This window comes from Chelmon rostratus, chromosome 17, assembly GCF_017976325.1.
Source record: "Chelmon rostratus isolate fCheRos1 chromosome 17, fCheRos1.pri, whole genome shotgun sequence".
Lineage (NCBI taxonomy): Eukaryota > Metazoa > Chordata > Actinopteri > Chaetodontiformes > Chaetodontidae > Chelmon > Chelmon rostratus.
Window position 1 is genome coordinate 2,575,675 of NC_055674.1, and position 23,093 is coordinate 2,598,767.

The 23,093-nt window shown below is 46.5% G+C and overlaps 1 protein-coding gene across 4 annotated transcripts in view; it reads right to left on the reverse strand.

Annotated features, from left to right (window-relative positions):
* LOC121621388 (protein shisa-6) overlaps positions 1-23,093 on the reverse strand; it is a 74,401-nt gene that overhangs the window by 21,654 nt on the left and 29,654 nt on the right. Inside the window, exon 3 of one of the 4 annotated variants that reach the window (XM_041957830.1) lies at positions 2,766-2,779. The exons of the other annotated variants lie outside the window; for them this stretch is intronic. Coding sequence (XP_041813764.1) covers positions 2,766-2,779 — 14 coding nt within the window. The remainder of the gene's footprint in view (positions 1-2,765; positions 2,780-23,093) is intronic. 4 annotated transcript variants of the gene reach the window in all.

The window sequence follows — 23,093 nt, forward strand, 5'->3', positions numbered from 1 at the left end:
TTGCCATCTTGTGGCATGGGAAACATGCTTGCTTGCTGCCCTGCGCTTGTGTTACAGCAGTTTGTGTTGTAGTTGTAGTTGGACAATAGCTGTTTACTGATCTATCTGAAAGATTATTGATTGCTGATCGGTACTGATGAAGTTAAACAAATTGTGCTGTACATTTAAAGAGCAGTTGTCAGTGATTATCGGTGCAGGTGTGTTATAGTAACAGCTGGATGCGAGGGTCAGTGCTCGGATTCACTGTTCACCTGCCTCTTCTGTGATACTGTATCCATGGTTTGGCTATTGGTCCCCTCATTATTAAATCATCTTATTTGCATTGATTTTAATCCAGTAATTGGTATCAATAACTGTGGCGGTTGGTATTGTCTGTGCTGTTATTTTGAAGGTCCATTTCCTGTGTTCTGTTTTGTGGGCTGTAACTTTACGTTTTGTTTTCCTGAGGCTCCCCTCCCCCCCGATGCGTCGAGGAGTGTTTGGGCACACCTGAGTTCACTTCAGGAGATTAGGACGCCTATTTAACCTCTGCGGAGTGACTCCTCGACGCCAGAGTATACTTCCACGTACCGTGGTATCAGTTGGTCTCAGTCTCCTGTGGTATAGTACGTTTTGATAGCTTGCTGAACCTTTTTGATTAATTGTTTGTCTCTTCTCTTTTTGTTCCAGTGCCTCCCTTGCCCACACAGCCCAGCACTCTCTGGACCTCTCTGAGTTCGTGTTTTGTTTGGACTTCACGCTGCCAGCGATTGTTTCAGTTATTGCCTGTTGTTGCAAAATAAACTTTTGTTAACCTTCTCCGTTTCCGCTCCTGGGTCTCTCTCTGCACCCGCCGTCACAGAATACTCTGGCCTAACATGGACCCAGCGGATTCGGACCCCTTTCGAGCGGCGCTCGCCCATCAAGGACTACGTCTCGGCCAGCACGAGGACATGCTGCGGGGAGTAATGGAGGCAGTACAAGGTCTCAGCGTCCAAGTCCGTGACCTCACCGCTTACCTCAGCCGCACGGACACCCGTGGCTCTCCTTCCTCCCCAAGTCCCACACCAGCGCCACCCCCACCGGCAACCGCTGCAGCCCAATCTACCTCTCTGTCTGTCTCTCAGCGTGAGCCGTATGTGCCGGCCCCCGAACCCTTTTCAGGTGAAGTTGGTAATGCTGGGGGGTTTATCTTGCGCTGTTCACTAGTATTTGATCAACAACCCCTTAGTTATCCTTCTGATAGAGCTAAGATAGCTTATACAGTTAATTTGTTACGGGGCAGGGCAGCGCAGTGGGCTACAGCGTTATGGGAACAGCACTCCCCCATTCTCTCGTCTTTCGACAGTTTCTCGAGGGAACTTAGTCGTATTTTTGATCATTCACGACAGGGGCAGGAAACTGCTAAACGCCTATTCTCCTTGGCGCAGGGAGCGAGATCAGTGGCAGATTACTCTATTGACTTCCGTATCGCAGCTTCAGAGAGCGGGTGGGGGGAGTTAGAGCTACGAGGTGTTTTCTTACGGAGTCTTTCTAGTGAGTTAAAGGACGAATTAGCTTCCAGAGATGAACCCGATTCCTTAGAGTCATTAATCTCCCTCGCCATACGCATAGATAACCGCTTGAGAGAAAGACAGAGAGAGAAAGCCCAGACTCGCCTCTCTCATGTTCACGAGCCAGCTTCCCTCGCTCCCCCCTCAGCCAGTGGCGGATCCTCCGGCCACTCCGCTGCTCCCTCCACGTCCTCCTCTCACCCATCGGAGCCCATGCAGTTGGGTCGGACCCGTCTCCACCCCAGCGAGCGGCAGCGACGTTTCAGCCAGCGGCTCTGTATCTACTGTGGCCAGGGAGGTCATTTTCTCGCTAACTGCCCTCAGACGCCAAAAGGGCAGGCTCACCCGTGACGGAGAGCGCACTGGTGAGTCAGACATCCCCTAATCCCAGCTCTCCCTCCCGTATTACCGTGCCCTCCTGTCTGCTTTGGGGTCGTGAATCGCTTCCCATGAGGGTTCTGATTGACTCAGGGGCAGACGAGAGCTTCATCCACACCGAACTAGCCTCCCAGCTTAAGCTCCCCCTTGAATCCCTCCCGGTGCCCAGAAATGTAACCGCCTTAGACGGCCGACGTATAGCTCAGGTCACTCAACGTACGGTCCCGGTCACGCTCATAATCTCTGGGAATCATAGAGAAGACATCCAATTCTTCGTCATTCCTTCCCCTCAGATTCCCCTGGTGTTGGGCCTCCCCTGGTTGCTTAAACATAACCCCCAGATAGACTGGACTACAGCTAGTATCTCCACCTGGAGCCCATTCTGTCATGCCCACTGTCTTCGTTCGGCCAACCCCTTTTCTTCCCGTGTTTCTCCACCACCTCCCACGCCCCCTGTCCTTACCTCCGTGCCTCCCGAGTACCATGACCTAGCCCCTGTGTTCAGTAAAGAGTTAGCCCTGTCCCTGCCTCCTCATCGCCCCTACGATTGCTCCATAGACCTCCTCCCTGGTGCTCCTCTCCCTTCTAGTCGGCTGTATAACCTGTCACGCCCCGAGAGGGAAGCCATGGAGACATACATCCAGGATTCTCTAGCCTCTGGACTCATCCGCCCCTCATCCTCTCCGTTAGGGGCTGGCTTCTTTTTTGTTAAGAAGAAGGACGCCTCCCTTCGCCCCTGCATCGACTTCCGTGGACTTAACGACATCACCGTTAAGAACAGGTACGCTCTCCCTCTCATCGACCCCTCCTTCGAACCACTCTGCTCCGCCACCATCTTCTCCAAGCTTGATCTGCGTAACGCTTATCACCTCGTCCGGATAAAGGAGGGTGATGAGTGGAAGACAGCTTTCAACACACCGTTAGGTCATTTCGAATATTTAGTCATGCCTTTTGGTCTCACCAACGCCCCCGCTGTCTTCCAGGCTCTCATTAACGATGTCCTCAGAGACATGTTAAACCGGTTTGTTTTCGTTTATTTAGATGACATATTGATTTTCTCTCGAGATCTAGAGGAACATAGACAGCATGTAAGACTCGTGCTTCAGAGACTTCTTGAGAATAAATTGTTTGTTAAAGCGGAGAAGTGCGAGTTTCACTCTGACTCAGTGGGTTTCCTCGGCTATATCATCGCCAAGGGTCAGCTAAGACCCGATCCTGCCAAGATCCAAGCTGTCACGGATTGGCCCGTTCCCACCACCCGGAAGGAGTTGCAGAGGTTTCTCGGCTTCGCTAACTTCTACCGCAGATTTATCCGTGACTACAGTAAGGTAGCTCTTCCCCTCACTAGACTTACTTCTGTGAAAATCCCCTTCCAGTGGTCTCCCGATTCCCAACAGGCTTTCGCCCAGCTTAAAGCACTGTTTACCTCTGCCCCGGTGCTCAAACACCCCGATCCCACTCGTCAGTTCGTGGTCGAGGTGGACGCTTCCGACTCCGGTGCTGGTGCCATCCTCTCCCAGAGAGACCCTCAGACTCACAAACTGCATCCCTGTGCTTTCTTTTCCCGCCGCTTATCCCAGGCCGAGCGGAATTACGACGTCGGGAATAGAGAGTTGCTGGCTGTGGTTTGGGCGCTTCAAGAATGGAGGCACTGGCTGGAGGGCGCTACGGTTCCCTTTTTGATCTGGACTGATCATAAAAACCTCGCCTACTTACGCACCGCGAAGAGGCTTAATCCCCGCCAAGCCAGATGGGCTCTGTTTTTGAGCCGGTTCAATTTCACCCTCTCCTATCGCCCCGGCTCCCGTAACACTAAGCCCGACGCCCTGTCCCGTCTCTATGCCCCTCCCCTGGACTCGGAACATCAGGATGTCATCCTCCCGCCGGCTTGCATCGTGGGTATGGCTACATGGGAGATCGAATCCCTCGTGCTCCAGGCGCAGAAGCAACAACCGGACCCTGGTTCCGGTCCCCCCGATCGCAAGTTTGTCCCGGATTCGGTCCGGTCGCAAGTTCTCCAGTGGGCTCACTCCTCTAGACTTACCTGTCACCCTGGTTTCCACCGCACCCTCCAGTTCCTCCGTCAGAGCTTCTGGTGGCCGAGGATGTACCGCGACACCCGTGCATTTATTGCCGCTTGCTCTGTCTGTGCCAGGGGAAAAGCTTCTCATCATCCCCCTGCGGGGTTACTGCACCCCTTGCCCGTCCCAAGCCGCCCATGGTCTCACATCGCCGTGGACTTTGTTACTGGTCTTCCTCCATCTGAAGGTAACACTGTCATCTTAACTATTATTGATCGCTTTTCCAAGTCTGTGCATTATGTTCCTCTGCCTAAACTGCCTTCTGCCCTCGAGACTGCTAGTCTACTCGTGACTCATGTGTTCAAGCTTCACGGAATTCCCCTCGACGTGGTCTCGGACCGGGGTCCACAGTTCGCTTCCCAGGTGTGGCAGGAGTTCTGTAAGGCGGTGGGGGCCACGGCAAGTCTGTCCTCTGGTTACCATCCCCAGAGTAACGGCCAGACAGAGCGAGCTAACCAACATCTGGAGTCCGCTCTTCGCTGCGTGGCTGCTCATCATCCCGTCTCTTGGAGTACACACCTGCCTTGGATAGAATATGCCCACAACTCCCTCTCCTGTTCGGCCACAGGTATGTCACCGTTTCAGTGCTGTTTGGGTTATCAACCTCCCTTGTTTCCCGAGCAGGAGACTGCGGTATCCGTCCCTTCTGTGAAGGAGCACCTCCGGAGGATTAAGGAGGTATGGCAGTCTGCCAGAGCTGCTCTCACCCGCTCCACGGAGAGGAACCGACGGCTGGCCGACGCTCGCCGCGTCTCCGCCCCCGAGTACCGACCGGGTCAGCAGGTGTGGTTGTCGTCACGGGATCTTCCGTTGGATGTCGAGTCACGTAAGCTCTCTCCCCGTTTTGTCGGTCCTTTCGAGGTGTTGAAGATCATTAATCCGTCTGCCGTCAGGCTCAAGCTACCAGACTCTATGAAGGTCCACCCCACCTTCCATGTTTCCCTGTTGAAGCCGGTGCATTCCAGCGAGCTCAGCCCGCCGGCCGCCGCCCCACCTCCCCCCCGCCTCATTGATGGTCATCCCGCCTACACGGTGTCACGGATCTTGGATGTCCGTCCACGCGGCCGTGGTTTCCAGTTCTTGGTGGATTGGGAGGGTTACGGTCCAGAGGAGCGTTCCTGGGTCTCCAGGGGACTCATTCTGGATGACTCTCTCCTTCGGGACTTTTATGCCGCTCACCCGGACAAGCCGGGTAGAACGCCTGGAGGCGTTCGTTGAGGGGGGGGTACTGTGGCGGTTGGTATTGTCTGTGCTGTTATTTTGAAGGTCCATTTCCTGTGTTCTGTTTTGTGGGCTGTAACTTTACGTTTTGTTTTCCTGAGGCTCCCCTCCCCCCCGATGCGTCGAGGAGTGTTTGGGCACACCTGAGTTCACTTCAGGAGATTAGGACGCCTATTTAACCTCTGCGGAGTGACTCCTCGACGCCAGAGTATACTTCCACGTACCGTGGTATCAGTTGGTCTCAGTCTCCTGTGGTATAGTACGTTTTGATAGCTTGCTGAACCTTTTTGATTAATTGTTTGTCTCTTCTCTTTTTGTTCCAGTGCCTCCCTTGCCCACACAGCCCAGCACTCTCTGGACCTCTCTGAGTTCGTGTTTTGTTTGGACTTCACGCTGCCAGCGATTGTTTCAGTTATTGCCTGTTGTTGCAAAATAAACTTTTGTTAACCTTCTCCGTTTCCGCTCCTGGGTCTCTCTCTGCACCCGCCGTCACAAATAACTATCCTTAATATTTGGTAGCAACCAAACCGGCTCCTACCAGGTCGCAACAATAGGATTAGGTTTATAGCATTAGCTCCATCGATGCGATGCTCCACAGAGGAGTCAGGAGTGTATCATCACATTACATACAGACCCACATGTCTCTACTCCCTGTGCTCAGTGTTTGTAGTTCACAATGACACGAAACTACACTGCAGTCCTTTTAGGAAGCGAGTTAATTGACTTGTTTCTCAGGGAGGTCTTTTTGTACTCGCTGTGTGTCCACAGTTGTTGGTTGTCTACCTGGAGCTCAAAGCACCCCCCCATGATCCCGCCTGCAGGAGTGACTACTAATTATACAACAGCAGGGAAGCGCACTGTGAACTTTCTCTTCGGAAATGCACTTGTGTTGCTTTTGCACCATCTTTTGCTTGAAATGCGATATCGACTTAAGGCAGGTGGGTGTTGAAGATGATGCTGTGTTGTATCTTAAAAAGAGGCGAGCCGAAATCAGATCATCACAACAGGGGGGAGGATTTATTCTAATGAATACCGATGAGAAAATGGTTTGGGGGCTACATAAGGAATCAAGAAAATACTTTGCTTCCTCAATGATCCCAATCTTTCTGATTCAACCATTCAGACTCTGGGAGCGAGGGAAACAAGGGGAGATAAGGAGCAGGTGAGAGACGGGAGATGAGAGAGAGGACTGAAAGAGAATGAATGTGTATGAAACAGTGAAGTGATTGTCGGGCTTTTGTGTCAGAGCTTTTGAAGAGCCGTCTGCTCGGTACAAAAGGAGAGGGCGCTGAACTGATAAGGCAGAATAGGTGCTCTGTCATGGGTCACAGGTGAGGAAGTCCCACCCCGCCAAACAAAGGGAATGCCAAACACAGACCGGAGTAGAGGATGGATGCAGCCGTCCAAGGGATCGAGACATTTTCTTACCGAGGCAACATCAAAGGGCTCAAGACGATGAAGAGCAAGAAGGAGCCAAACACCAGCCTGTTCTATGAGACCAGAGACTCTGTTTCAAAAAGCCACCACACGCAGTTTTTAATCCAGACATATTGACGGGATTGAATGAGAAACATAAGAAATGAGACAATCCCAGAGTGTTGCTGCAGCGCGGAGAGAAGGTGTCGCAGTGTCGTCTGCCACAGTCTCTTCTTAGTATCATCACAGGCGACACCAAAGTGAGAAATAAAATTCTTCGTTCCAGCATCGTAGTTTTCTTTTTGGCAACGAATCCAATGAAATGACCAGAACCATCTCCAACCAAAGTGTTCATCTCTTTGATACTTCAGATTTCCCTGCAGTGTTTTTCAAAGCCAAAAATGTCCAGAGGCCAAGATTTGTTCAGACAGCTTGTTTTAAAGTTTCACCTACAGACCTCAAAAGTTCCTCGTACGCTGGAACGCTCCAAAAACACCTGTTTGGATCATTCCACAGGTAAACAGGTTGATTGGTAACAGGTGAGAGTGTCATGATTGAAAGGCTCAGTGGTTCACAGCGAGGATGGAGCGAGGGTCAACACTTTGCGAACACGTGATTGGATAAAGGAGATTAATACCTGGACTCAGGAACACTTCAGGAAGCTGCTGTCAGGAAACACAGTTTGAAGGTTAATGACTGATTCTGGTTTTATTTATTTAACAGACTTTTTTGGCATCGAGGTTGTGTTTGTTTGTTTTCCTCACCAGCAAAATCAAAACATGACAACAAGCTACAGTTCACTTTAACCGTTTCAGTAAAATTTCCATTTTTAGTTGCTCCATCACTGCAATCGATAAACACCAAATCCCTCCGAGGTCTTGTTTTCCTGTGCTGTGGTGAATAACATTTACACCTCCTGCTGCAATGACATTTGTAATGCCATTACTAAGACCTGCCACCTTCACTCCTCTCACCTCAGAAAAGCTGCTTTCTTTCTGCACTTTAAATACCCGATGTGCCGAGTCAATATTAAAGTTTCAGCCTCCCAAAGCCCTTGATAGCTCCGGCTATCGCTGCACGAGATCAGGCACCCTGCAGGTATCACACAGTCACAAAAAAGCCTTAAATGTTGGTGAAAGCTCTACAACAAAGAAAAATGCTACTTGTGATTTGCATTCCTCGGTATGCAGAGGATGCAGGCTGGAGGACCTCAGGGCGTTCATTTACAGCTGGAGATGAAGATGAGAAATCAAACAACAATGTGAGAGACTGATTTGCTGGGAGCCTCGTTGTGCCTTCGAGTGTCTCACATGTTGGAGTAAATGAAGCTCCTGCTACCTCTTGTCTTCCATCTGAAGACCCCTGCTGTCGGTGAGCCACCACCACTCACATTTTGATGTTTGCTTTCATGTCGCTCACTACTTTCCTCCCCTCCAACCAAACATATCTCACTTTTAATTAGACCCAGGAAGCGGCTGCTGCATTTTTTTGTATTTTTTTTATTTTACTTGAACCTAAAACACATGATTAAATCTGAAGATTGCATTAACCGAGGCAAGAATTCTCAGTGTGTTTCCTGCAAATGTGGGCCTGTGGCTATTACGCTGACGATCACACAGACAGAGCTTTATATATATATTAAGAAAAACAGGAAATTGCACTTTTATGACCAGATAGATGGAAACACAATAAAAAACTGAACCTTGCAAAAGTGAGAGATGAAAAGGCTGAAGGAAGTAAGGTGCAGGGGGGGTAAAAAAAAAAAACAAAAACACACCTCTGCGACTACGGGAACAAACAACATCCAGGCACTTCTCACAAGACAGAGTGATGCACTAACAAGCCCTCAGAGCAGCTCGTTTTTCCACCTCTTGCTGTTTCTGTTCATTTCGGGTGCCAGACACATCAGTCTGCGGGTTCGCAGGGGTTGTGACTGCTTGGAGATGAAATCCTAGTGGGCATTGCATGACTGGAATCCGTGCAGCGGTTCTGGCTCCCGTCTGTGTCGGCTGTCGCTCCTGACAAGGAAACATGATGTCGAAGCAGGAGCTTTCGAGGATGGCAGGGAGAGGCTGAAGATAAGCGAGCTAGCGCCTTTAAATTGGACAGGATGTAGCGATGTGCTGCACCACAGAACAAAATATATAGACCATAAAAGAAGCATCTGATAGGAATGAATCTCTGCCAGCATCTAGCGTTTTCATCCCTGATGACAGGAAGTGCTATGAGTGAGCAGCACGCTGGTTTGTTTCAGCCATGAAGATAAATGTGGCCACACGTATGCAAAAAAAAAAACCCTTGTCCATGTACTTCTCATCAGGGGCTTTTTTGTGTGGGAGGACCCCACCCCTCCTTTCAAGTTATCACCCAGCATCAGTGCTGGACCTGAATGGGAGAAAACTCCAAACTCTGGTGGAAAGCCTGAAACCAGAAGGCTGATCACGCAGCTCATTAATGGTTCATATGCAACAATCACATATGTGTGATTTTGAGGTGTCCACATACTTATGGCCATGTAGTGTAAATTCAGTGAGATATTCAGCATGCTAACCTCAGCCCCCCTGTTCCTGTCAGCCTTCGGCTGTATGGGTGTGATAGCGGCAGCAGGGTGTTACAGTGCATGTGTACATCGTCACAGGAGGTGAATATAACGATTCATCACTTCAACCCAAACGAACAGAGAGAAGTTTCAGCTGAACGTTTCTGTGGAAAAGATGCAGATCGTCAGTCCAAATGCTCCAAAAAAAGGACAAATTAAGTGAAAGGGAGCAGCTTCTTGCATCACATATATGCAAGGCTTTCAAAGTTAGGTTGTGGATGAGGGAAAATCTGATAACTGACCAGCTGAATGTAGTTTTATGGTAACTTGAGTTATAGCAGCATGTCTCCATTTTCTTGCATGTGATGCAAACATTTCACAAACTGAGTGGAGGCAGAAGACAAATGACTGCTGCTACATTAGTGAATCCTTCAGATTATTATTGAAACGTGTGAAACCTGGTGAAAAATCTGTGTTTTGGACGTTTTTTATTTCCTTATTTTTTGGGGATCTCTGCTGTAAAACAGAGTCAATTCATTCTTCTACACTGGTAAATTATTTATATCAGCTGGCTCCGTCAGAGATGTTGTAATTAGCGTTGTAGAGGTCGATAGAGGTCATAGATTAACTTTAAAATGAACTGGTTGACAAATCTGAAGCTCTTCAAATAATCGTCGGCGGACGAGATTTAAATCTAATTACAAAAGGTCTCCACCAACTTTCCAGAAACGCTGATCTGGAGTTTGTGAAGTAATGAGCCTCCATTATGAACTGGCAGGCACCTCGGTTACTGCTGACACTGTTAGAAACCTATCATCACCTTGGCAGATTAAAACAATCGAGCACAAACATTTCAAATTCATAATTCATTTCCGGTTGCGCTGCGTTTGATGAATGAAGCCAGACGGGAGATCGTCGTTTGAGAGAAGCCGGTCTGAGGAAGGAGCGCGAGTCGTTACATCGGGTCAATGAGAGGAGCACAAATAACAAAGCGCAGCGGGAAAGACGATTTCAAATAATATCCCGCTAATTAAATTTCTCCAAAAGTCGGGCAAAAGCCATTAAAATGACTCCAGTGCTGTTTGAGGGGAGCGTTATTGAAATTGCATTCATCTGCAGCACATCAAAAGATAAAAATGGTGATAAGAGAAGAAAATTAAATGTGAGCCGCTGCTGGGTCACATCATTTAATCAGTGTCTCCCTGCTCTGAAGGAGTGAATGCGTCACTTCTTACACAGCACAAAGCTGGTCTGAAAGCTAGAAGTCTGCACACATACAGGAACAGACATGATCCCAAACAGATATATTTGGTATATATACATACCGACACATGGTGCACACTCTCTGCACGTGAACTGGTCTTTGTTAAAGAGATGTCTAATATTATTATCTATATCTAACACCAAAGTCATTTAAAAATAGGACACAGGCACCTCATCATGTGTACGGTGTCAAACAGTCAATAAATGGAAAATATGGCCTTTTAGTCCAGCAATGCAAATCATAGCTGTCAAATTTTATTGGCTGGTTTCATTTTTTATTATCCTTTTTATCTCTCCTGCTGCGGGCGTTTCCCTTAGTTTTGTAATTTCCTCTGTGATCGTTTAATCTTTTATTGTGAAGCACTTTGTGAAGTCTCTTAATCTGAGAACTACAACCTGAATGGATTCACCTCCCAACTTTCGACGAAGAGTCGAGATGCAGCATCATCCTACGTGACAGTTTACAGGTCAATGTGCATCAACCAGTGACTTTCTGTGTTATTAGCCACAGCCTCCCATCCCAACATACTCCCTCGGGTCACAGTTTGATTTGGGTTTTCTCGATCCGACCGTGTCTGTTGTAAATGAATCCTGTCAAGTGCAGTTATTAAGGTGAAACTTTCTTTTGGTTTTATTTTGTTAAGGTCGTTTTACCTTACGATGCTTTTATTTTGAAACGCGATCACGGAAGTTTTGTTTTCATGCATGTAACGGACAGAAATTTGACGGCTGAAGCAGTACAGGGAAAGGACGATTTAAGGAGTTTTCTGTTTGAGTTTATTAAGCATCTGGCGCTCGAACAGCAGCGACGCGGCTGGAAAAGTGGTCGAATGAGCAGCAAGCTGTGGATGAAGGCAACACGGAGGGAAGTTTAACAAAGCTGGATAAACTTTCTCTTTAACAATGTTTTAGTTTTAGTTGCAGAAACCAGGTGGCAGATCAGAGAACAGTCACCTGAACCGTTTGTAACAGATTAACAAGATTTGAAGATTTGAAGACTTGTTGGATCAGAGTTATTCCAGCAAACACGTTTTTATATATTTTAAACATATTCTCACATGCACGGCGTCGTTCACTGTAGCATGATGATGGTGTAACGACAGTCTTGGATCCCTCAGAAGGAAAAAGGCTGAACAGAAGGAGACGAGGGCAAACAAACCCGTGTGGGAACTCTTAAAATACCCCGTTAAGTAGGGCAGCACACGAGGCTCGGGGTGTAGCACGCTGCACGGAGGACCTGTCCACGCAGGGGGGACACGAGTTACATAAACCACCATCCTGCGAACCCGGAGGTCCTGATGCTGAGGCCCTGGATCAGGATTGAAATGTCATCATCTCACCTGCTGCACAGAGACTCAGATGACTGCGCAGGTACAGCACGCCGACTCGGGGATTAACTCTGGAGCTTCACCTTTGAATTTTAACACCGTCAGCGAAGCAACTTCCACAGCCGGGGCGCTTTAAAACAAGCGAACGGAGCGGCGGTGGTTAAAGATTCATGGGCTCCATATTCACAGCCATCCGTTCCACTGACGAGGTCTATAGCGAGGGATTAGGGGAGCCTTGCATATTGTTAAAAGTAAATTGGTGCCTTTCAATTCTCGCAGCATTACCCAGTCTGTCCTGCACATATAATGAATTCCAGTAATGAACTGGCCTTATACAGGAGAGCACAATATAAGCTGTAAAGTGTTGTACTATGCAGACCACATTTGTCACCATTACAGTCAATATTTGGTGACTGCCACAAGATTTATGTGGCCCTGGGGAACAATGAAAGAAGCCTGGTCTAATCTAATGTGAGTCATGATAGTCTCTGTGGCTCCGATAGGCCCAGGTAATGGTCTGCATTATACAATGCAACACCAGCTATTCCCTCTCACGTCACCTTGATGCTCTGCCGCATCACACCGCTGAAGCATTCATATTATTTTAGGAGGAGTAAAAGTACAAGAGTTAAGACAGTAACCCGGCAAAAAGACGACTTCTTCCTAAGTTTTATTTCTGAGTCGAGGCTGACCCAAATATTTAAGACTGAATCACCTCCTTTTCTATTTGTGCTGTTGTCTCTGGTGACTGAGCTTAACATGGAATCAATTCAACTAATTGGAGACTTTAAATGGAATTGTTCTTGCCCAGCAACTGAATCACTGGCAAAGCTGCCGCCTCGTTCAGCCAATGGAAAACACATCACAGTGTTTGGTTTCTCGCTCTATCTTCAATTAACTTCTTAAACTCTGGATTTCCTCTTTAAATTTCCTCATTAATTTTCTTTAAATCAAAACTTCAAACTGGAACTTTAATTCGCTGTTAGTTTACAGCTTTAAGGCCCAATCAGACCAGTGACGACACCTGCGCAGGGGTCCAGGTAACCAGTAATGAGTGGCGAGATAGGTGTGACTCAGAGCTCATGTAAGCTATCAGGTGTTCACACTCAGTCAAATCAGACATGATCTACATACGCTTGGATTCAGTGTGACTTTCTGAGGATATCTTTACCTCTGATGTGCACCGTAAACCAACATCCATAAATCTGCTGAGAAATCACAGAAATACGACCGTTTAACTCCAGAACTTGGCTGAGAATCATCACATTTTGAAGTTTGCTTCAGTGTCTAAAATGTTCCTTGATTGTTGTCTGTGCTTTCGGAGCTGCTCATAGCTAATTCTGCATGTTTAATGGTGTTCATCTGCGAATATGTGGATAAATATAGGCTAAGAATCGGGGCTGAAGTTGTGGCCGACAGTGTGACAGTGAGTCCATGACAGCAGGAGGTGTTGGTGGTGCATTGTTCCTCAGAGGAGACCCAGGAGGAGGAGGAGGAGGAGGAGATAGAGCACATACTTCTCCTCATCCTCAGACTCTATCACAGCGTATCAGCTTACTCTCTTATCTCTTCACTGATGAGATGAACACTGAGTGAAACATTCAAACTCAACACATTTGGGAGCTGTATCGTCCCATCAGATGAAAATACTCCAGATGTCTCGTGCAACACTTTAAAAACCATTTCCCTGATCTTGGGCCTGATATGTTTGGTATATTTGGAAACTCTGGGATCTCGACTCGAGTTTCAAAGGCAGTTCTGGTTTGAAACATGTTTGGTGTTTGTAGAGGTGGAGCCAACAGAGGCGCCTTCTGTCCTGAATGCACAATGCACCACTCACAGATTACAGACATCTAAGAGGAGGCAGGTCAAAAGCTTTCAGGTAATCAGTGGAGTTGTGGCATCAGAGGACCTAAACTGAGCTAGCTTCTGGGTGTTCCTGTATGCCACATTTAGTTCTGTCACCGGGGGTGCAGACTTGGGCCAGTTTAGGCGGAGAAGCAGCTCTAATTAGCAGCACTCAGGCCGGGCTTGGACCAGTTTCGAAGGCCAGATTCGGATCAGAGCGCTCGAAGTGCCAGACTTCGGTGCTGGATCAAACGTATTTGTGTCTTTGAAGTCAAGATCATTTAATGCCCCTTTAACCCAGAGGTAATGAGGGTATTTTTCACACACTAAACCCTTTCAGCCAGCCAGAGTCTCCTCAGAGGACAACGGCTTGCTCAGCGATTCACGCCGTACGCTGTGATTTTCCCCCCCTGACCAGGTAAATCCAGCCACAAACAGCCGAAAACCACTGAGCGTGGAGCGATTATTTTCCCCAGCCTTTCACAAGAGTCTGACAGCCGCTCCCGACAGGAAGCCCGTCAACAGACTCTGCCTCGGGGCCGCTTAGCGTCTCCAGCCGGGGCCGGACATTAGCATGCGCTGAGAGTCCGAGCCTTACGTCCACATCGCACCGTGTGTGCACCGCGTCTGACCTCCCTCCGGTCCCGAGCACTACGGGCAACTCCTTTTACAAAAAGGCATGTTGCCATGGTTACCACATACAGAGCAGCATGCCAGCACTTCTCGTGAAGTGTAAAGCGGCATTTGATTTTTTTTTGTCGTCTACAATCCTTTAGAATAAAAAAAACACACAAGTTTGACAGATATCTCAAAGCTGCACTGATGAATATTTCTATATGAACAATGGATGAAACGACTGCATGCAACGTGAAAAGGCTTCCTGCAAATTAATGCCAATATTACGATGGGTTTGCTGAACGTGTACGTGGGCAAACGTTTGCTAACATGTTTGCAATATCGACTAAATAAGGCGATCATTTCAGATGTTGTGTTTTAAAACATCAATAAATGCAGTTTAAAGTTCAAACTGATTGATTTACAGAGCTAGGTCTCTATTTATCTGCAGAGATACAGATGTCTGCAGATCATTACCTCCCAGCATGCAAAGCTGCAGGAGCGGATCAGGGGCCGACTCCACGAAAGCTGAAAAAGCAGCTCCTGCAGTATCAGCTGCATGTTTGGACTCCTGTCGACGAGCTGAAAATCTAGATTCAAGACCTTTATTATTTATGTTTATGTTGAGGTTGGTGGTGCTCGATCCTCCAGAACGATGTGTTTGGTCTAATTATGACACATGGACTGAGTAAAACCTTAAAAGCTTCAGTTTTATGAGAAAGGAAGATGTTCATGATGCTTTTTAAAGAATATAATCTTAAATTCTTCTCAGGTGATCAGAGCTTATGGAGGTTGAGGCTGCACTTGAGAAGAGGTAAGAATATAAAAAAAAGAGTTAATATGAGAGAAGGCGGAGAGTTAGAGAGTAGCGATATACTGGAGTTATTAATTCGGGGTCTGATCTTGACAGTGTGGATATCACAGCAGAAAATAGGCCGTGAATCCCAACCAAAGATCGTGTAATTTTCTGAAATGAACATCGTCAGTGCAAAGGCCAATAAAGCAGAGCGGCACCTCTGTGCCCGCTCTCCATAATGGGGTCAAGTGTTAAATATGCCGCCCTTCAGCGTGAATTTCATTTCCTCTCTTCTTCTCTCTGATGTGCTCAAGTCTTTTTTTTCCTCTCTCTCTCTCTTCCTGTGACATTTTAATTGCTGCAGGAGCTGCTGAGTGGAAACACTGCCAGCAGATCATCGTAAGTCATTTTAATCATGACGCAAGAACATCAAAGTCATCGGTAAACAAACTACGAATGTGCCGTTAAAGCGGCACAGGGTTTCTCTTCCAAACGGGCGGAATCAGGAGGCCGTTTTTCTTTCTGACAACATGAACATGTGAGTCGCTAATACAAAATGAAGTGTTCGGCTGATCCCGTAAAACCCGGCAGAGCATCTGTCAACCTTCTCTAATCCCCTCTTCAAATGTGTTTGAAGCTGCCAGTTTTGTTTTGTTAAGCTGAATGTACACCAGTTGTTTGCCGAAGGGTTCCTCCGCCGTCGCAGCGCGTTCCCCTGAAATCTAACGAACTCATCAGAAACGTGACTTTCCGCCGAGGATCCCCCGCTGACTGCTCGGCTAATTGCATTTCCCTCCGTGGAAACGACTGCAAGTCTGCCTGATTTACACCTGATAGGTTTACAGTATCTGGAGGACGCCGTCTGTTGTTCAGTACACACATTTTACCTCATGCTAGGAGCTCAGAGCTCTGTTCAGCCTCTGAAGAGTCCACACAAGGAATGTGAGTCACATTTAGGATCACATTTACACAAGTACTGTAAAGAAGTAGAGTTTTGAGTTGCTTGAATTCAAGTATTTCCACTTCATGCTATTTTATACTGCATTTATTTGATAACTTTAGTTTCTGTGTACTCTGATTTATTACTCCTCAAACATTATTGGGGAGAAATTGACGAGCCACCCTGCAGAATATGAAGTCATTAAAATTAGCTCCACTTTTACCTGCTGCAACATTTAAGTGATGAGATCGTTCGTGCATCAACAATTAGAATCCAATAGTTTATAAGTCATTTAAAATAAGCCACTCTGGATCATGAGCACTTTGGATAATTTTAGTATATTTTGATGCTAATACTTCTGTACTTTTACAATCTTGAATCCAGCCAAAGGTCCTAAGTCAGGCATGTCAAACTGATTCCATAAAGGGCCGTGTGGCTGCAGGTTTTTGTTCCAACCAAGGAGGAGCACACCAGGCCAACCAATCAACATCAAGGGATCACTTAGTTATCAGCTGAAGACTGAGATCAGCTGATTAATTGATTCCCGCCTGGTTTGCTCCTCCTTGGTTGGAACTAAAACCTGCAGCCACACGGCCCTTTATGGAATCAGTTTGACATGCCTGTCATTATGCAGCTTTCAGCACATTTAATGACATAAGTGTTTTCATCCCCTCAGAATGAGCTCTTTGTATGTACAGAAGGAGCAGGTCAGGGTCCACAGAGTCCACCACGTTTCCACAGGAGCCCAGAATGGACAAACCGAACAGTGGCTCCAGAGGGCCGGCTGTGTTTTAAACACTTCATCAAGTCTTTTTTTTTTATTTTGACTTGAGTTTGATGATTTCAGGCTGCTAAAAGCACAAACTAAAACAAGCACAACAAGCCTTCATATCGACTGAGTCCGAATGTTTTGAACACAAATCGTTTTATTCGATATTTTCCAGAATCAAGTGTGATTCCTTCGATTTGAGTGCAAACAGCGTGAACCAGACTTCTATAGAAATCATGCTGATTTTAAGGCATTTTTAACATTAGCTAGAATTATCGCGCTGCACTGGTGCAGTTTTAAACTTGTTCCAAGGGAACAATCAGCTCGGTATCATGGTTGCTTTCGTTGAGCACCGCCGATGTTTTCAGCTCTCGTGTTCGCCAGAAGAAGCAGCAGCATTAATATCCCGCGAGTCTGAACTTTATCTCAGGTCTGAAGTTCCTCTCCACCAACAAAACTTCACGCCTCTTTTAAAACTCTCATTAACCAGAGCGCTGCCCCTCATCAGCCCACTGCCCCCCCCCTCATGACTGAGGAGAATTTAATAGCCGAGGTTAATAAAGGAGCCACAGTGTTCGTCTGCGTTCAACCTGTCAGGCTGCAGCAGAACGAGCAGGTGGAAATAAAAACTTCTACCAACAAGGATGTGATGGTGGAACAGAGAGGAAACTGTGAGGCAGTGAGGACCTGCTGCGACCGTCGGGATCACATCAAGATCTGTGAAGCCACAACAACAACGGACAGCAACAGTGGAGGAAGAATCTGAAGACCCCCTCCAGATTCAGACTGGAGCTCCGTGAAACGAGGGCTATCGGCGGAGAAACCAGGTGTAGCTACATGTCAGTGTTTTATAAGCCAAGTACCACTATTTTCAAAATGATGACAGCGGAGCACCTTCTCCCACAGGCTGCTGAAGGGACAGATACAGGAAATCTGTCCTGCCACATGCCATTACACTGTACAATAACAGCTAAAAAAAAATCTCTTTTGTACAATACTTCTTATCACTACTACGCTACTTTTGATATTTTATTATTATGTATATAATTTTTACTGCTTGCTATTTTGATATTTCATTATATATAGTTTGTTCTTTATAGTCCTATTTCACAAATTTTCACTTTTTCCACTGTGTGTCTGCTTACAGTCACAGTACACTTTTATTTTCTACACACTGCCATTTGCAGATATTCTTTCTTGTGCAATACTTTTCATTACTACTGTTTGCTATTTTGCTATTTTATTATTATGTATATAATTTTTTACTGCTCGCTATTTTGATATTTTATTACGTATAGTTTGCTCTTTATAGTCTTATTTCACAATTTATCACTTATTTCACTGTGTGTAATGCTGCTGCTGCACTGCAATTTCCCAGCTTAGGATAAATAAAGTCTATCTATCTATCTATCTATCTATGACAGAGACGCTGCAAAGTTGCAAAAGGACAGACGGTGCGTTTTCTGAAAATCCAAGAGCCGTTCGTTTGTGTGATGAGCTGCAGGTGAGCGGCGGAGGGGTGGGCGGAGATAGAGGAGATGACTGTTTAGATCCACACCTGCATGAAGGCAAAGGTGTAGAGCTACATCAAAGCCAGTGTAAGGCAAGAAGGGATTTATTAAAATGGTTAAATATCTACTTATATATCTACTTTTGTGGGTTTAATCGATGCGTGGAGAGGAGAAACACTCTGCATTTTACTGCTTTTTGGAGAATTTAGCGAGTTTTACATGAAAGAGGAACATTTTTGCTTATGCTTTGAAAAAAGTGCTGCAGCAAACATTTATATTATTCATATATAGAAGATTTTGTTCAGCAGCTCCTGACAGTTCTGAACATTTCCACAGATCAACGAACTTTATTTGAACTTAGTTTTCTACAGAAATTAAAAGTTTGACGTCTCATCAGAAATCTGTCAGCTGATCAGAAGTTCGCCTCACGATTTCTTTCTAAAAGTGCAGAAATACACTGATCAGAGACATAATGACAAAATACAGCTGTAATCTGTGTATCAATATTTGAGCAGCTAGCTTCACGCCTCGAGCTTTGCGAAAGGTGAAGAAATGTTTTGTCCTGCGTTTCCAGAAATGCCAGCAAGAACAAAGTTCAGCGTCTGACAGACTGTGCAGACTTTTGGTTGGAGGGTGAAAAACAAAGCAGCATGCAGCAAAGAGAGTTCAGCTGGGGGAGCCAGACTGAAGTCAGAACGACAGGACCAAACGACGAAGGGCGAGCGTCTTCGCATCAGCATCGCTGTCGAGCTCCAGCACGAGCACTTAACCGAGCGTCCGCCCAGGAACCGGAGCTGTTGGGTCAGTCTGTTGTTGATTGGAGGACGGAGCTGAGGTGAAAATCCTCTGAAGGGGAGGAGCTTGCTAACGATCCCTGCGGGGATACTTGATTGTCTTTAAAGGCGGCTGCTGACGTGTCGGCGGCGTGACGCTGCTCCTCCGTGACCACGCTGACATTCAGCTGAAGGTATGAACAGTCCACAGAGACGTGTCGTCCATGTCTCGTCTCCTGTCAATGAAGGCTGACAGCGCAGACAGTGATTCCTCTCTTAAAGCCAGAATGTTGGAGCAGTTCAACATTAACTGTGTCATAAAGGTTCATTGTTTCTTTACATGTCAGTTTGAAATACTGGCTTGTGGTCTTCACTTCTGACACTTCTGACACTCTTTAACTTGATCATGCAAAATTGTAAATATCCTAAATTTTGATATAGGGAGCTTTGCAGTTCTCCTGCGCTGCTCCTCCTGCAGCTTCTGGACATATAAATAAACTTGACGAAGGAGCTCGGAACTAAGTTAAAGGAGATTAATCTGAAAGACCCTGAGTCGGTCCTCGTTAGCGAGAGTTGCTGCACGCTGCATCGTCCTGAGGCTGCTCGTAACAGCTGGAACGGATCGCTTCAAGCTCATCGCTGGGTGATATCGCAGGAAGCAAAGAAGAAGAACAAATAAAGGACATGATGCCTTCACCGTCAACAACACTGGCACACACTGAGAAACTGATTTAAGGAGGAGAATCTGCATGAACATCAGCTTTAACATCACATCTCACACTGCAGACATTTCTAATCTGCAACTTGACCACGGTGTGTCCGCGGTTTGATCAAAGGGCTTCAGTCATCTGAACTGAATCAGCATGAGGATGTCACACATTCATAATGTGGGAGTCAAAAACAGAGAAATGTTGACAGCGAATGTTTTGCAAATGCATTTAATGAGTCATTGCAGACACGTTCAGAATAAACATTTTGTCTGATATGAAACGTAACGCAGGCGCCATTTCCCCCATAATGCACAGCGTTTGACTCATTTCAAACAGATGCATTTAACGATGAGATCAAAGACGGCATCAGACGGCACGTCCGAGCGCCTTCATCTGTCCATTTGCGGTTTTGTTTTTGACACTTGTGAGTCAGTCTGAGTCATCAAATCATAATCTGTGTCGCTCTTAGATTAAACTGTGAAATAATAATCCACACCTGCCCGCTGACAGACCACAGTGATCTGAATCTACACCCGCCTCCGATCTGCTCCGTGCCTGTGAAGACGTGTTCGAGTTGATCTGGTTTTAAAGTTTCAGTCTGACACCAGAACTAACTGGCTCTTTAGGATAACAGACGACTGGATTGAATGTGGAGCGGCGTTCTTTTCTTTTAAATCCACTCTGTTCACACCTCTGTTTGACATTCAGACGGAGAAAAATGACAAAAAGCATGAATTAGTTATCTGCAAAAAGCCTCCAAATGCAAGACAAGACACGTAACAAGTCGTCACTTCACGGGAAACAGAGCTCATTCTTCTCAAAATATATTTCTTGTCTGCATTATTGTGCTGAAATCTGGATAAGACGTTTCTAGAAAGAAAAAAAAGGGAGCGTTGTTCAAGGCTCGGACCACAGAGCCGACCAATTACCCCAAAAAAACAGGAAGAGTTCCCGTTAAGAGATAAACCTTGAAAACTGAGTCTGAGGAAACAACAGAGGTAGAAAAAGCACACAGCCGAGGCCTCGTGTTTTCTCTCTCCTTCTGACACCCGGCTTTGTTCGGAGATGCCGAGGGAGGACATGTGACCGTTCACGCACCTCGCCGCCGACCATGGCCAGGTGGTGCGAATGCCACATGTGGTTGGATGTGTGTCCACGCCTGGAATGACTCAGGGTCCGATCTCTCCGCCGCAGCCCCCTCTCTTCACTCCCTCCGAAGGATAAATTACAAATGACAAAAGTGCGTTTTGCATCCGATCTCCCAAACACAATGCCGACGCCTCCAGTAATGAGGTCATTATTATGCATATCACACATATCGAGAGGAATGAGCTTAAAAGCTTACGCGCTTAATTGATTGAGGCGAGCAGGCAGCCAGGGCGCTCTGTGACAAAGGAGGCTGTTTTCTTAAAGGTTGTGATATTTCAACCACATATTCAAAGAGTTCTAATTAAATATCACTATGGCTTCTATAAATAAATGAATGTCACGCTGGAGTTCATCACTGAAAAGCAAACAGCTACATGTTGTTTCCTCAGCGTGTGATCAATGCACCAGCTATATTTAGATCTGGAACGGTGGGAGATTTGTGGCTTTTGACCTGAATCTCAGATCCTTTGTGAGATGCGTTGAGGTTTTCAGTGTTCATGACACAAACTTTATGTTCTGCTCCTGTAAAACTAAATTAAAGTTTCTGATGTTTTAGATTTCTAACCTCTTTGTGTGACTTTCTGTAATCATGTTGTTTTTCTACATGTTTCAGCTCTAGTTCGGTCTTTAGTTTGACGCTGAGCAGAACATTTCCTGGCTTCTTTGGATGTTTCTGAGCAGCTGAGACATGAACTCGAGTCATATTTGAGTGACACAAGTGAAGGTTTGATTTGACTCCTCAAAAACATTACCCATTGTCCCAAAAGGATAAACCAAACAGCTGGAGGCCTTCAGAGCGTCTCTGCTGACGTGCTTAAATATGAAGCTTTCGAGTGGACTCGGCTACGTGTGATGTCACTGCAGCTTCAAGTGGTCTCGAGACTTGACTTGGACTCGAGACTTGTTCCATTAAAATTGACACTTGACTTGATTTTGACTTTGCATAACAAGACTCAAGACTTATCCTTAAAGGATAACTTTCGTTTTTTACAACCTGGACCTTATTTGTAGCATTAAATACGACCATTTACTCACCCAGACAACTTTGGTGGCATTTGGAGTCGTTTTGAAGAAATTAGCCCCAGAGGAGCGGCGCGTATATCCGTATAATGTGAGTACTCGGGGCATCCATGCGCAGCCTCTATAAATGCATAATCTGCAGAAACTCGTTCATATTCCAATATTTTGTTCTGATATGCTGGTGCTATTCCCCTCTGAGCCGGCGGTCGGCTAGTTTAGCTGTAGTTTGGCACAGCTATGGTTCGTTATTGCGTATTTGTAGCCGACCGCCGCAGAGTTAGCCGTGTTGTTGCTGGCTGCTTGCAGCGCGCGGCGTTCGGTAATGACATCATCCACGTCAGAGGTAGTTGCCTAGAGACGCCGGATGTTGATAACATGCCACCACGGGCTCAGAGGGGAATAGCACCAGCATATCATAACAAAATATTGGAATATGAACGATGGATGCTCCGAGTACTCGCATTATACGGATATACGCGCCGCTCCTCTGGGGCTAATTTCTTCAAAACGACTCCAAATGCCACCAAAGTTGTCTGGGTGAGTAAATGGTCGTATTTAATGCTACAAATAAGGTCCAGGTTGTAAAAAACGAAAGTTATCCTTTTAAGATTTGAGACTTGACTTGAACTTGAGAACTGGCTTGGACTTGGGGACTGACTAGAATACGATAATTTCATGTTAATGACGTTGATTCAGGAACATTATATTGTTGAAACGTCATTAAAGAACAAGAGAAGAACATTTTAGCGAAGCAGAATCATTTCTTTGGCAGGAAGGAGGAACCTTCATCACATTTTACCAGACTTGTAAGTAATTTTTAATGAAATAAAGTTTAAAGACGACCTCGTGGTGGACCCAGATCCATTTGGAGCCACCGTGTGACTCCGCTGACCTGAAGCTCTTTGACCAACAGGCTCTTTGTCACGTACGCTGTGTTTCCTCCACCTGAGCAGCGGCAGCAGGGTCCTGGAAGCCCTGCTGCACTCTGCGGTGCAGTGTGACCTGGATGAGGGCTGGAGGACACTTATCTAATGTGGGGCAGCGCAGATTGCATTGTATCCACGGGGCCGGGGAGCGCCGAGCTGAGGAAACTTCAGGGACGCAAACTGCTTAAAGCAGAGCCCTGATAGAGATGGCCTACTCTCGTCTTCACTCCGAGAGCCTCCAGTCTGTTCAGCGCTGCCTCTGGTCGCAGGCCAAAAGG